At 27.6% G+C, this 14,958-nt stretch overlaps 1 protein-coding gene across 1 annotated transcript; it reads right to left on the bottom strand.

Moving 5' to 3' along the window:
• Positions 1-11,429: 11,429 nt before the first annotated feature.
• On the bottom strand, positions 11,430-14,958 carry LOC122269594 (zinc finger protein 23). The gene is made up of 3 exons (XM_043043469.1): positions 14,869-14,958; positions 14,624-14,762; positions 11,430-12,577 (listed from the first exon to the last, which is right to left on the bottom strand). Exons 1-3 carry the CDS (start codon positions 14,956-14,958, stop codon positions 11,430-11,432), a joined length of 1,377 nt encoding a protein of 458 aa, XP_042899403.1.

Here is a 14,958-nt window from a genome sequence, read left to right as displayed (position 1 = left end):
ATCCACACCGGTTAAAGGAACAAAACTGTCGCCACTTGTCTTGGTTTTGATGGATTTTTTCTCATATCCTTCGCATAGAATGTTGCTCTAAGATGTTAAAGTGTATAAAAGAATTGAGGTTTCCTTTTTAATAAGAAATACAGAAGGCGGAAAAAATAATAGAAACACTTTTATACTATTATACTTTTTAATATTTCTCAAGAAATACTTAAAGAATCGATTTATTACATCAGAAGTGTTTAGATCATGCGATTTGTCAGACTTGCCGATGAAGGTGAAAGCTTTTAGAGGTTTGAGGGGACGATAATAAATTAATAAATTACAAACGGAAAAATAGTGTTTTTGTACACCCTATGCCAAAAAATGTAGCAATAAATTTGTAACTTAAGACAAGTATATTGGTTATTATTTGTAACAATTGCACAAAATTTCGTAAACCTAACTTAAATGTTTATAGAGATATGACCATTTCTATAAAAAACTAATTTTTTAAAACTTACAAAATATTTAATAAAATTAAACAACATTTGTAAAAGCAATTTAAAACTAATTACAAAATATTTTCTTTAAAATTTGAAAAACATTCATTGAAAACTCTGCAATATACAAGTAATTAAAGTAGTTCTTTTATATTGCGTTGAGCGAAAAAAATTTAAACAATTTTTTTTTAATAATTTTGCAGTGAATCGTGTTCGGCAACTAATGAAAAAAAAATTCCGTTTTGAATATCTTAATAAAATTAAAAAATTTCCAGCAATTTTCTAAATAGCTTTTATACTTAAAAAATAAATTCTTTTAAAATGATAAGGGGTTTTCTACAAATATTATTTTGCATCATAAAGCAAAATTAAATAAAAAAAATTATATTACCTTACAATAAATGTTCATGCACCGAAATATGATTGTATAAAGGAAGAAAACATGCAACAGAAAAGACACTTTTAAGGAGAATGATCCCCAACAATGTCGGTGTCATTTTTAATAAATCTTGGTTTATATATATATGTAGTTATACATATATATAAACATTTATATATATTTAAATACTCATATTTTGCTTAGTTTAAAAAAAAAATCTCAAATTTTAAATCAATAATTTCGTGATTAATTTTAAATTTATCCAAAAAATTTTGTTTAATTTTATTGCAAAAGTACGTAAGACAACAAAATTAGTTTTTTTTAATAAAAATGTCCATATTTCTATGAATATTTAAGATTTTACGAAATTTTGTGCAACTATTATAGATGGTTGACTGAATGTAAACAATAACAAGCTTCCTAAAACCGTAAGAAATTCAGAAAACTTCCGGTGTATCCCTCCGCTTATGTTATGCTTACGAGGTGATGTGTGAACAGGCTTACTATTCTAGGAAGTTTTATTATTGTGATTTGTGTCTAAATTTATGAGTTATTTTACATTCATAAGAGTTTTCTGTAATTTATAAATTCTAAAAGGTCGTGACCTTAAAATAAATTTAACAAAATTAACGTCACATGATAAATAAAGCGTAAGGTTTGCCATGTTTTGAGTGTTATCCCTTATTTGGCTATATTTGTGTAAAATAGCGCCGTTTGTTACATTTTGAGTAGCATCGTATCAAGTTTGTCCATTCGTTGACTCACAAATAGAAAAATATCAATGTGGATTTTGTGCTGGAAAATCAACTAAAGATCAGATATTTTGTCTCCGTCAGATTTTGGAGAAGTCAATGGAATTTAACATTGAAACACATAATCTTTTTACTGATTTCAAGGCTGCCTTTGATAGTATCAATAGAATTTATCTTTTTGAAATAATGAATACTTTTAATATACCTTCATAACTCATTAAATTGACGAGACTTACATTGAAAGATACAAAGTGTAAGATTAAGTTTCTGGGGTCTCTGTCAGAAAATCTTGACACATTTACAGGTGTTCGGCAGGGAGATTCTCTCTCCTGTCTTCTTTTTAATATTGCACTTGAGAGAGTAATTCGTGATTCAAACATCAATACCAGTGGTCACATTTTTACTAGATCAGTACAACTACTTGCATATGCAGGTGATATTGATGCCCTTCTTGCCCTAAAAGAGGCATTTCTTGCCCTTGAGGTGGCTGCAAGACAAATGGGCTTAGTCATAAATGTAGAGAAAACAAAATATATGTTACTCTCAAGAAACATGGGATTTCAAGATGGGAGTCCCTGACCCCCATCTTGAAATAGATTCTTATAGATTTGAAACAGTAAAGAGTTTTACTTACTTAGACTCAATTATTACTATCGACAACAGAATGACTCCTGAACTAAAAAACAGACTATCTTCCAAAAAAAGGGTGTCCACGGGCTGAGAAGATTTATTAAATATAGGTTTCTTTCTAGAAAAACTAAGTTCTTAATCTACAAAACTCTTGTCAGGCCAGTCTTGACATAGGTTTCTGAAGCTTGGACAATGACTAAACTGGAGGAAAATTGTATCGCAATATTTGAGAGAAAGATTTTGCGGAGTATACTAGGTGGTGTAAATGAAAACAATAACTGGTGAAAGAGATTTAACTTTGAACTGTACGAGATTTATAAACAACCCGATATCATTAAATGCATAATAAATAGAATTAATTGGATGGTCCACTTGATTTGAATGAGCGATGACAATACAATAAAAAAGATGAGTGCTGCTTTTTAAACCCACTGGAACAAGAAAGCGGGGCAGGCCGCGGTTGAGATGGGCTGACCCGGTGGAGTTGAATTTTCTTGCAATTAATGAAAAGAATTGGAGATCAAAGATTAATCGGAAGTCATTGCGGATAAATCTTCAGAGGAAGGCATTGGCCCACATTGGGCTGTCTGGGCAACTATGATGATGATGACGTAGCAAGTTTGTGAAGTCTTCCGAATTCTTTCGTAGAAGTTAAATTGAAAGAACGCGTGATACTGAAAACACTACAAGTATAATAATATTGGATGGCACGTTTTTTCAAGCGTAAGCGTAAAATTTAATCGGAAATAGTAACCCAGAGGACTTACGGCGAATTTTGGCCACCAGCGCCATCTGCGCTTAACTTTACACGGTTAACAATCCATAATAACCAAAATAATTGTGACAAGCTACAAATTTATTGCTACATTTTTCGTCGGCATAGGGTGATCAAAAACACTATTTTCTGTTCGTGATTTATTATCGGTTCCTCAAACTTGTAAAAGTTTTAAACTGCATTGATAAGTGTGAGAAAGCACGTGATATAAACACTTCTGAAGTTAAAAAATGTTTTTTTTTAAGTATTTCTTGAGAAATGTGAAAAAATGTATTAGTATAGAAGTGTTTCCATTATCTTGTTCAACCCCTGTAGAATAAATCTATGTTCGAAATTTCAAACAATTACAAATTAAGTAGAGCTATTTTCTTCTAAAATAGTCTTAATATTTTAATTAATATTTATTTATTTAATATTTTAATTAATATTTAATTAATATTTAATTAATATTTTAATTGGAAATAAAATATTACATTTACAATTTTTTAGCAAAATGTTTAAGGGAATGTGTATTTTTGGAATAATTTATAGTTATTTCTATTGGTAGAAGCATTTTAACTTTTTTTTATATATATTTAATTACTGTTCTATTAGCAGAATTTTATAAGTCAATCCGCAACACTTTTTTCTAAAACTCAAATTTATCTGCGATTTCGACGCACTCAAGCAAAGAATACTAGTATAAAAATTAAGCACATATTTAGCATAGTTTGCAAATATTAAATACTAATATACGCAAAAAATTGTTTTTTAAATTTAAAATTGATGCAATCATAATTTAGCATTGTCCAAAATTAAATTATAAAAAACAAACAAAAAAACAGAAAAAATTAGAAAGAAAGGCTTAATTTATCAACTTATGCAGATGATAATATAAAAATAAAATCTTTTTTTTTTTAAGGAAGAAATTAACAAAGTTGTAATGCTTGATGTATTTGAATTTTTCTTCAAACAAACCTCATGACCATACTGCAACAGGTAATTCGCAGACAAATTAAACAACGCTCAGAAAAAATTAAAATTAAGTGTCGCTTTTTGGTATTTTTTTAAAGGAAAAATATTGAAGTATATTGAACTATTGATAACATAAATAAACATAGAATAATCTTTTCGTTTTTTGTTTTATATTTTATTTTAACATGTTCTCCGTATTTTCTGCTGGCAGTTTTTTCTCAATTTGTTTCTCATTTTTTTATTCTACAATCGGAATCTAACAGCCGATCCAATTTTGAGTTTATGATTATCAATGTTCAACTCCGTAGCCTTATAATTTTGAGCCGAACCCAGAAGAAAAAGAACTCCTGGATCAAGCATTGGAACAAATTAACCCTTTTGGAGAACTTTTTGATGGAACTAACCCACATTTGCGTTACATGAAGAGGAAAACCGCGAAGACCTCACACGGTTAGTCCGACAGCAACGGGATTCTAAACCATGATCCATGTACCACTCAGGATATTTACGTTAACACTGCAGTCGATGAGAGCCGGAAGCAGAATTCACACCAACCAGTCACCGCTGGGATTCAATTCTGTGTCGCCTCTACTCTCTGAGCCACCGCGACTCTTCCATTTGTTAGTGTTTTTTTTTTTTCAATCTGAGGTGGAAAATATTCTGCAGATCTTGGGATAAACTGCAGCGGCTGACCTGGAAAGTTACTGCTACCGAAATTAAGGCTAATATTAAAAAAAAAAAAAAAAACTTTTACTACATATTTTTTTCGCTAAAAATAGGTAGAAATTAATCTAAATACACGACTGAAGAATAATTTTTTCAACGATGAAATGTTTGTTTATATGTTTTGTCGAAAGCGTCCTGACATCAAATGTACCTCGTTACAGCTTATGAAAATGTTGTGAATTGTCTTATCTAAAGGGTCTCGATTTTTCATATGAATAATGTTTTGACAAGTCTTATCAAAAATGTCTAGATACAACTTATCAAAAGCATTCGAAAATGTCATTAGAAAAAAAACTGATATTCTGAAATTTGGAAGAAAATCTAATAAATCTGACATTTATAAACTCATTTGCTTAAATAATTATGTTATACTTCTCGAATACACCTCTGTAAAAATTTAAATTTTTTTTTATATTTTCGAATAAATTTTTTATGTGAAGCTAACAGGAACGTAGCGAGAAAAGTTTCCTAAAAAGTGTTAGCCTACCTGCAATCCCAGTAGCGGCCCTCTTATTACACATATAACGACCTATTATTTGACAAATGACGAGAGATGGAGAGAATAATTTTCGATCTAATGATCGGATCTTCACATTCTATGACTTAATTTTAATGATTTATAGATGAGATCTCAAATATGCTAATTAATTAGTGCAGACGATATTTTAAGTTACGAAATCAGACTCGAAAGCGTACTTTCTCTGAACATGTTCTTTTTTTCGACGGATTCGGATTTCTGATCCTCAAAATATAGTGGGTAACCGCAATCTGGGAAATATGGTTCCAATAGTTTGGTCAGAAGAGCTGTTAAAAGTTTGGACCCTTTAATGTTAATTTTACTTCTTGTGTAGTTCACCATACCTCGAAAACTTTTTAAGTAAACTGAAAACTTTTTGCACAAAATTATAAAATTCGTTTATCCAAAGAGAATTTCTTGCAAAAAATAACTTTTAGTAAATATTTATTATTTTTTATGAATTTATTTCAGAATACTCCAAACAATTTTTTGAACCGGTTCTTGATCATTTTAATAGTTTGTCTCTTTACTATTAGTTGGTGTTAAGACACCGAGGAAGGTTCTTGTTTATAGAACCGAACTATATTATGTCCCTTTCTGCACTTTATTCATGTTTTTTTTTCTTTAATTCAGATGGCAGACTAAGACATAAGAGACGTGAACATTCTTACTGAATTATTCTGATTGCAGACGATCAATCTAATAACGGAATTTAGCCCCTTGACAGTATCGAATTAAATTGATCCAAATTTTGAAATATAATTATTATTGTTGTAACAAGCAATTTTTCCTACATTCTTAAAGAGAAAATTACTCAATTATGTTTATCAATAAAATAGAAGTACATTGGAATTTTACTTAGAAATAAACTTAATGTTGTAAATATAAAGTTAGTATTTGAAATGGATCACCTACTTACAATAAAAATGAATTCATACAAAATGTCACTATTATTAATTTATTTTTAAATCAGTTATCTATTTCAAATTTTAGTAAGTTTTAAAATTATGCAATGAATAAAAAAAAAAGAGCAATGGGAATTAGTCGTTTGCTAATCGTATTTAGTTCAAATGCTTCTTTAAAAATTCGTCAAATAAAATTAATTTTTTTTTTAAAAAATAAACGTATTTAAAAAAAAATTTAAAAAATTTGCAATTCTTAAATCATCTAAGAAAACATTTTTTGAATTGATGAAATTTAAGAATCAGCTATTGATGGAATCTGTTCACTTTTATAATTACATTTAAATGGAATTCATGCGAAAACATTGAAAAAAAATATTTCAAACGATACTTTAAGAAATATTTCGAATTAATTTTTATTCAGCGAATTTTAGATCTACAGATGATGATCTGCATTATAAATTTATCCAAAAGTTTAGGTCAAAGCAAATATTTAAAGTTAGAATGATGAATGAACATTTCTGTTTCAATAAGTTCAATGAGTAAAAAGAATAGTAAATATTAGCTTAGGTAAATCTTAAATTTCCATTCGTTTGCATTAGATTGTTAAAAGAATCTTTTCAACTTTAATTAAGTAATTTGATTTATTCTTGTTCAGTTGATTTACTTTTGTTTTTAATAGAGGATTTAGAATTTAAATTACAGATCATGGTAGTTCATAATAAAATGTTTCAAGAACTTTTTTTTTGTAAGTGAAAGAAGCAAAATAATTTTTATAAAAAAAAATATATTCTTTTAAGTAAAACTACTTAATGCTATTTTGCTAATTGCATTATTATATTTATAATAATAAAAAGCATATTACGGGTATATTAACCCTTTAAAACATTTAGGTGAATAATAACACGTTTTCTTTTATGATTTGTGTTACTAAATTTATATAAATTAAAACAAATATTAACATTATATGATTTTAACTATTTCAAGCATTTCCTAAATCTTTCTTTTAGAATTTTATGGATTCGAAAAAAAATTATAAAAAAGTATTTTCTAATATATAGTTTCATTAAATTTATATTAATAAAAAAATATATTACATACATTTTAAATTATATATTATTAAATTCAAGCATTTCATGGATCATGCTTTAAACGTTTTCTTAAATTATGAAATAGAAAGAGGTCTTCTTTTATAAATTGTACTACTAAATAAATATTAATAAAAATATATGCATTTTAACTATTTCAAGCATTTTATAAACCATTCTTTTACAACTTAACAAAATAGATATAAAAAAAAGTTTCCTTTTATAATCTGCATTAATAAAATTTAAACTTCATACACATTTTAAAAATTTCAAGTATGTGTGCTTAAAATTGAGATTGTGCTTTTAAGCGTTTTCATGCTTTTGAAAATTATTAATTACCTTTTATGAAATGTATCATTCAATTAATATTTAGAAATAAACTATAATTAGAAGTTTCATTTTCTGAACTTTAAATAAGTTATATGATTAATAACTAAACTCACTTCTATAGACTACTAATTTCTCTAATAACAGAACGACCATGCATGTTATAGCCACTATTTCAACATGGCCGTCGGAAAGTATACACATTTTAACTATTTCGAGTATCTTATAAATTGTACTTTTACAATTTCAAGAATTAGAAAAAAAATTCTTTTCTTCTTAACTTTTAACATTCCACAAACTATTAAATGTTTTTGGAATAATATTTTAGATCATTCGAATGATGATGATTTTTTCTACTTAAACCATGTTTTGGCTTTTTCTTTCGTGTTTATTTATGTTATTTTTCAGATCACCAAAATGGAATGTCCAAGTTAAGAAAAATTAGCAATTTTGATACCTCTTTCTTTTTGCTTTTAATCAAATTTTACGCTCGCAAAAGCTGTCGTGTCCTTCGCGCTGTGCTATAACTGAAAGATCCACTATTGTGAATTGTGCGCGTATGCCAAGTTAAATTAAAGCATTAAAAAATATATATATATGGCCGGAACATAGATGCCATTTAAATGATTTTATAAATCACATTAACATTTATATACATAAATTCAAATGTTCATAGTAGAGAAATTGCAACAAAAGAAATTAGATTTAAATGGAAAAAATCGACGCTTTTAATTTTTTTAACCATTAAATTATTTCAAATATATAATAATTGCAACATCAACAAAAATAATCATTTTAGTTTTGTTATTTTTTAAATCAGTTTCAATAACTTTTTAGCCCAGAATCATGTTTTCCATGATTTCAGATGATTGAAGTAATTTTATCCCTTAATTTTCCAGTATTGTAATTGAGTTAAATTTATTATAAAACTCATATATAATGGTTCTTAATTTCTTGACTTGGTATGATCTAGTATATATAAGCTTAGAGCACCATAGCGATAAAGCACACTTTTTCCTAAGGTCACGTTTATACATTAAGCTGTTCCTCAGTATTGCATCCAGATAGGTACTTTCAGTTTCCAGATAATGCCCAGTGCAACTTTTTTTTTACATGAAAATCTTGCTTTTCACTAAAAACACTCTATAGAATAAATAAAAAAAAGTCGCGTACTATTATATCGCTCCAAATTCTTCATATAAAGTAGCTGATAACGAAGTTAAACAATATGAAAACTGTAATCATAAGTGAACACTATAAACACATAATTACACTGACAGACATTTCAAAAATATTTATTCTAGTTAATAACTTGAAAATACATTGCTTACAATTTGTAAACTATGGAAGAAAAATTTACAAAATTCAGTTCAATGCCAATTGTGTCGCAATATAATCAATTATTACATTAGTAAAGTTGGCAGCTATTATAGAAAACTTAAAATATAGATTACGCAGCATCATTAAACATCAAAGAAATTATACATTTAACTTTAAGAAAGAAATTAAACTTTATTTCGGTATGCTACATCATGAAACTTATAAGCATATGTTAAGATCCACAAAAGAAAAAAAAAAGGGCTTAATGCAAAACAATTAATCCTTTTCTGCTAACGAAGTGTTTTACCAAGTGTTTAATAAAGAATGAGTCATACTGTAAACTAGAAATTATATTATTTGAACTTTTAATGAATGCCCCAAAATATAATCTTACTTACGTAAAATATGTTAAAGTTCACAAATTTATAATTAAAAACTTAGATAAAGATTAATAACCCCAAAATATACTAGAACCGCTATTCTTTTAACGTAACCGAGCAAAAAAAAAAAAAAAAAAACTCTGAACTATGCAAGGTAAAATAATTATGGAACTAAAGAGATTTGCTAAGAAAAGGTTATTATTAATTTGCTAAAAATAAAATATTCAAATTAAATTAAAACTAAATCATAAAATATCTCTTTAAGTAATAACGCACATTTCTTTTTAACCATAATATTCTAGGAAAAAGAAAATTTCCTTATGACGGTTCTTTTAACTAACTTATTTTGAGTTCTAAAAAATATAGAATTAAAAGAGAAGTATTTACCCCTCCCAGATCAAAAAGCTCCTCAAAAAAATATCTAACTTAGTCGGCAGCAACCTATGCACTTCTAAGATATATAGATATTTCTTAAGATACATATATATATAGAAGTTTTTTTAATATGACCATTTTTTAAAAGATATATCGAAGTTTTGAGCAAAAAAGCTTTTATGCCTAAAACCTTCTTCGATAATGAAAATAACTAATCATCTTCTCTTCGTTGGACAAAGAATAGTAGTGGAGCGCCAATTATCCGAACACCGATTTACTGGATTGTTCAATAATCCGGATCATTCAAACATCATGTGTTTTTCGCGAATATGCTTTTTTTATTTTCAGAATATCTGAAAGGGTTAAAAAGAATTGGCCTTTTTTGTCTTCTACCTTAAAAACAGCCTCTCCTTCATTCTTTACTTTCAATGCGGGTGAAAACTGGTAGGTAATTTTTAGTAAGGAAATTAATTTCTTAGAAAAAGGCGGTGAAATACCCGTTTTTAAACACGTTTTGTCGGTCAATTTGGCAAAAAATAAAATGTTACAAAAGTTAAATCTTTTAAACACTCCATTTTTAGCATGCTATATTAGGCTCTATTACAACTGCCAGTTCTAAGACTGCAAAAAGTGGGAGGAAGAGAAATTACTGAATAAAAATTCTCATAACCATTTTTTAAAGTTATTTAATTATCAGCATTTTTAATTATCTGGTTCGGCTTTTGTTCCGATTGGTCCGGATAATCGGCGCTCTAAGGTGAATGAGGAGTTTAATGAATCAAGGTGCCAAAAAACATTCGAAAACGAGCAAAAGTTTGAGATTAAAAACATTTTTTTTTTGTCAGCTGTAGATATAAAATAAAACATTTAATTTATTTTACTAACAAATTTTTAAAAAAAGGCGATGTTGATGTTAAATTTTGTATGACTGTTGCTATATTTCCTAAAGCAATATTCCTAATATCCCTAAGATAATACTTAAAACAATTTTCCATTTTAAGCTGCAAAGAAAAAAAAAGTTTTTTTTAAAAATAAAATGGCTAAAGATGTATTTGACGGTAGTGTTAACGTCAAAAATTAAATATCAAAGAAAATACTTTTTAACTTTCAACAAAAGTAAGACACGATATAGAAAAATATATGAACTTGAAATTAAAATATTAAGCAGATATCTTATAACCTTTCAACATTATTTGCTACAAAAGAGAACAAATAGCTAATACAAAAAAATTATGGCATTATCAAAACAAATAATTTAACTGTTACGAAGGTAATACTATTTTGAACCAACCTAAAAATACATTATAAAATAAGATCTCCTAAATTACATAATCGCACATATTTCTTTTAAACAATAATTTCTTTTGATGCAAAATATGTTTAAATGAAAGTTAATTAACATTCTTTTAGTTTTTGAAAAATATAGAACTAAAAAGAAAATAACTACCCCCACCCAATCAAAAAAGGTTTCAAAAAAATCTAATATAATCTGATAAACTAAGAAGTAAATGTCTTTTCAAAAATAAAATGGTTTAAGATATATTTGGCGGTAATGTTAACGTTAAGAAATAAAAGAATTTCAAAGAACCTTCTTTACTTTTAACAAAAAAGTAAAGAACGGCATGAAAAAATAAATTAGTATTGTATTAAAATATTAAACAGATATTTAATAACATTTTAACATTATTTACTGCATAAGAAAACAAATTTCTAATACAAAAATTGTGGTATAATTAAAACAGAAAACTTAACGGTTTCAAAAGAAACATCATTTTAGACCAACCAACTGCACCATGAATATTTTCTTTCCAATAATATTCGCAGATCAATTCTTCTTTTTACCTTTCTGCATAATTTCCTTTAAACTTTTCTTAGTCTTTTTGTTTGTTTTGTCATAATACAGAAATTTATGCTTCTTAACATTCTGCATATGGTTGACTCTGTGATTTACAAGCGCTTTCTTTTTGGTATAAGTTTTATCACACTTATAACATCGGTACAATGTTTTCTTAGCAGGACTCGTCTTGGTCAGTGATGAATCCCCAGAAACCAGTTGAATGGGTGAAACTGTAGGAGGAACATCATTATGAGATTCAACTGGTTTTGGTGGTGCCCAATCTGCAGTGCAACTCATGGGATTAGCTGTTGGATCAAAATTTTTTATCGATTTCGGTTTCAATGTTAAATCATTAGTGCTGTAATTTACACTGATTGGTTTTTCTATTACATCAGGATACACTGTGAACGTCGTTGGAATTGCTGACTTTATTTTAGAACTGTCGCCATTTACACTAATGGGATTAGCTGTTGGATCAAGATTTATCATCAATTTCCCTAGTAGTTCTGATTTCAATTTAAAATCATCATTGTTGTCTTTTACACACATTGGTTTTTCTCTTACAACAGGATACGCCGTGAACTTCATTGGCATTTCTGACTTCATTTTAGAACTGCAGCCATTTACACTAATGGGATTAGCAATTACATCAGGATTTATCATATTTTTTTGAGGCAATTCTGGTTTTACTTTCGAATTACGATTGCTGTCATTTTTACCCATTGGATTAACTATTACATCAGGATTCATCATTGACTTCACTGACTTCGTTTTCACTTTAAAATTGTCATTGACTGGCTTTGATTCAGAAATGGCGGCATTACTCATTGCTTTCAAATTTAAACAGGCTTTCTTATCAAACGGGTGTATTCCCATTTCCTTTATTTTTTTATTTCGCCTGTGATTATTTTTGTGCGTAACAAACGTTTTTCGCACAGTGTATATTTTACCACAAATCTTGCAGGTATAAGATGGTTTTTCGGCAGCTTTAGAAACATCTTTAGAAACACTGCCTGATACTTTTTTTCTCTCATTTTCTGAAGTATGAGTCAGTTTATGCAACAATATATTTGCCCGAGAAAAAAATTCTCCACAAAAGTTACACATAGACGAATCACGTTGCTCTTTCCTGTCATCTGAAAAAGATAAGATAATTAATGAGGCAAAAAATTAAGAAAGCACAATTTTAAAATGCAAAATTCGTACTCATCCGTTTCGACGGGCTGCATAGTGGGACGAAAATCGATATTCGTGGTCAAATATGGAAAAAAAATGCAACATTTTCACCTTTTTTTTCTTTGGTAGTAAAATGTTGAAGGAAGAGCTTTATTTTGCAATTAAATAAATAATAAATGCACTAAAATTCAGATAAAGTTAACTTAAAAAATTATTGAAAAAATTAAGCTACGTTAACAACAAACAAAATATGGCATTCTTTTTATGTCTTGATTGAAATTAATTTCAGAATATGTATTACTATGATCTCAATTTATATTAGTAACAAAAAAAGTAAAAATGAGGATTGAAAAAGAATTGTAAAATTTTTTGAGTATTAAAAAATATTCGCCATAAAATTGCTATGAATTATGAAAATTGATAGTTTAGCCAATATGGAAAATATTACCAAAAGATAAGGTTTTATTTTATTATTTAGAAGCATTAAAATGACGGCATAATTAATAAAACTTAATAAAAAAACCTTTTTTATTCATATATTAAAAGATCATTAAAGTAAAATGTATAATTAATTTTCAAATAAATATTCATAGTAAACGTTTATTTAATTCAAATAAACATAGCTTCAATTTTCCAAAATTTTTTAGGTTAGCTTTACCTGAATTTTATTGCACTTTTTATTTATTTAATAGCAATTTAAAGTTCACTATTCTTACACATTTTACTCCAAAAAAAGTAAATAATAAATAAAAAATTTGAAAATAACTCTTGATAATACTTTCTTTTTCCCATATTTCCATTTCCGTCCCATTGTCAACAGTAAGAAATTAGTTAAACTATTGTTGACACAAATTATGCTTAATTAATTGTGGTAATAAAATCTATCTAGCATAATAAATTTATTGCGACAGTTTCTAACGACTCTCCCAAAACGGATAAGTACCATAAATAATAATGAAAAATCAAAGTTATTTTGCTTGTATGATTTACATATAAATCTTAAATTTTTTTGCTTAAATAGGTATAATTAGCACCAAATCAGGTATAAATATGTTGGAGGACACATTCGAAAGATAGTAACTTTAAAATCTTAACAGAAAATCTTTTTAAAAAAATTCTTAGTTAATAATTTAGTCCACAATTTCAGTATACAGAACAATAACTTTTAACTAAACTGAAATCAAAATTTATTTCACGTTCCCTCTGGTTACCAAAGTATTTGTCAATAATAATGTACAATCGTCACACAGGCATTTGCCTATAGTAACGGAGATAAATTCCTTAATTTCCAAAGGAATATTGAAATGCAAAATTTAAATGATTTTATTTATTATGTGCCTTCGAAATTTACATGGTTATCAAAATTAAACTGCCTTTATTCAGAGAGCGGTACACGTAAAATATATTCTATAGGCCAGAATAGCATTAAACTTAAGCTAACGGATACTCAAATCATCCACTTCGGATTTATCAACAAAGTGGCTCAGGTGATAGAGCGCTGACCTTTCCAATAGGACTGTCTACCCACACACCTGTCACCAAAAAAAAAAAAAAAACATCTAAGAGAAAACCCCAATAAAACCCATATTTAAGAGGGTTTTTTAAGAAATAAAAAAAAAGGGAGTAGGTTTACCGACTTTTTTTTTCCTGTTATTATTATAATTCCATACATTTTTAAATATTTTTCTCAAGTTACTTTATCATTTTTAAGTTAATAATCTTGATTACATGCTAAAAAGTTTAGCAAAAAATTTTTTAATACATTTTTGAAAATTTTTATTTTATGAAAACATATATTTTAAATAATAAAAAATATTGTAACATAGCAGAAATGAAACACTCTTTGTATTTTACCAAAATATTTTAATCTCAAAGATATCACATAATATAAATTTTACAAGAAAATTCTGTTATTTACGTTAATGAATGATATTTTGGCAAAGTAAAAATAAAATGAATGCCACATTTAGCTAAAAGTTCTGTAATAGTCTCTTCTGTCTATTAACCTCTAAAAAAACATCTATTAACTTCAGCAAGCTTTTTATTTTTTTCGGGACACAAATTGTTTCGCAGTTTGGACCAAACAAGTTCATGTGTTAAAAACCTGCATTCAATAACTGCTGAGCTTGCTGGACAACCAGCTAACTGAACAATAAAATGGGCAAATTCTTTTGCATTCTTCACTACACTTTAAACGATGATTGTGGGTTCACACTTTATTTTTTATTCTGAAACACAGAACTAGAATTACCCACTCATCATTTTTCTTAGAAGCCCAATCCTCTGTCTCTTTTCGCATGTACTTAGAAAGCCTCTTTCCAGTGTATTTCGGATTCAGCAT

Source organism: Parasteatoda tepidariorum, chromosome 8, assembly GCF_043381705.1.
Source record: "Parasteatoda tepidariorum isolate YZ-2023 chromosome 8, CAS_Ptep_4.0, whole genome shotgun sequence".
Lineage (NCBI taxonomy): Eukaryota > Metazoa > Arthropoda > Arachnida > Araneae > Theridiidae > Parasteatoda > Parasteatoda tepidariorum.
Note: the sequence above shows the minus strand (reverse complement) of the source record. Positions and strands in the feature narration are given on the sequence as shown.

Coding starts and splice junctions, on each gene's coding strand:
- LOC122269594 (XM_043043469.1), bottom strand. CDS start 14,958: ATGCTGAATCCGAAATACACTGGAAAGAGGCTTTCTAAGTACATGCGA. Junction 14,763..14,868: donor CTAAGAAAAATGATGAGTGG/GTAATTCTAGTT, acceptor TTTATTGTTCAG/TTAGCTGGTTGTCCAGCAAG. Junction 12,578..14,623: donor TAATAGATGTTTTTTTAGAG/GTTAATAGACAG, acceptor TATCTTTTTCAG/ATGACAGGAAAGAGCAACGT.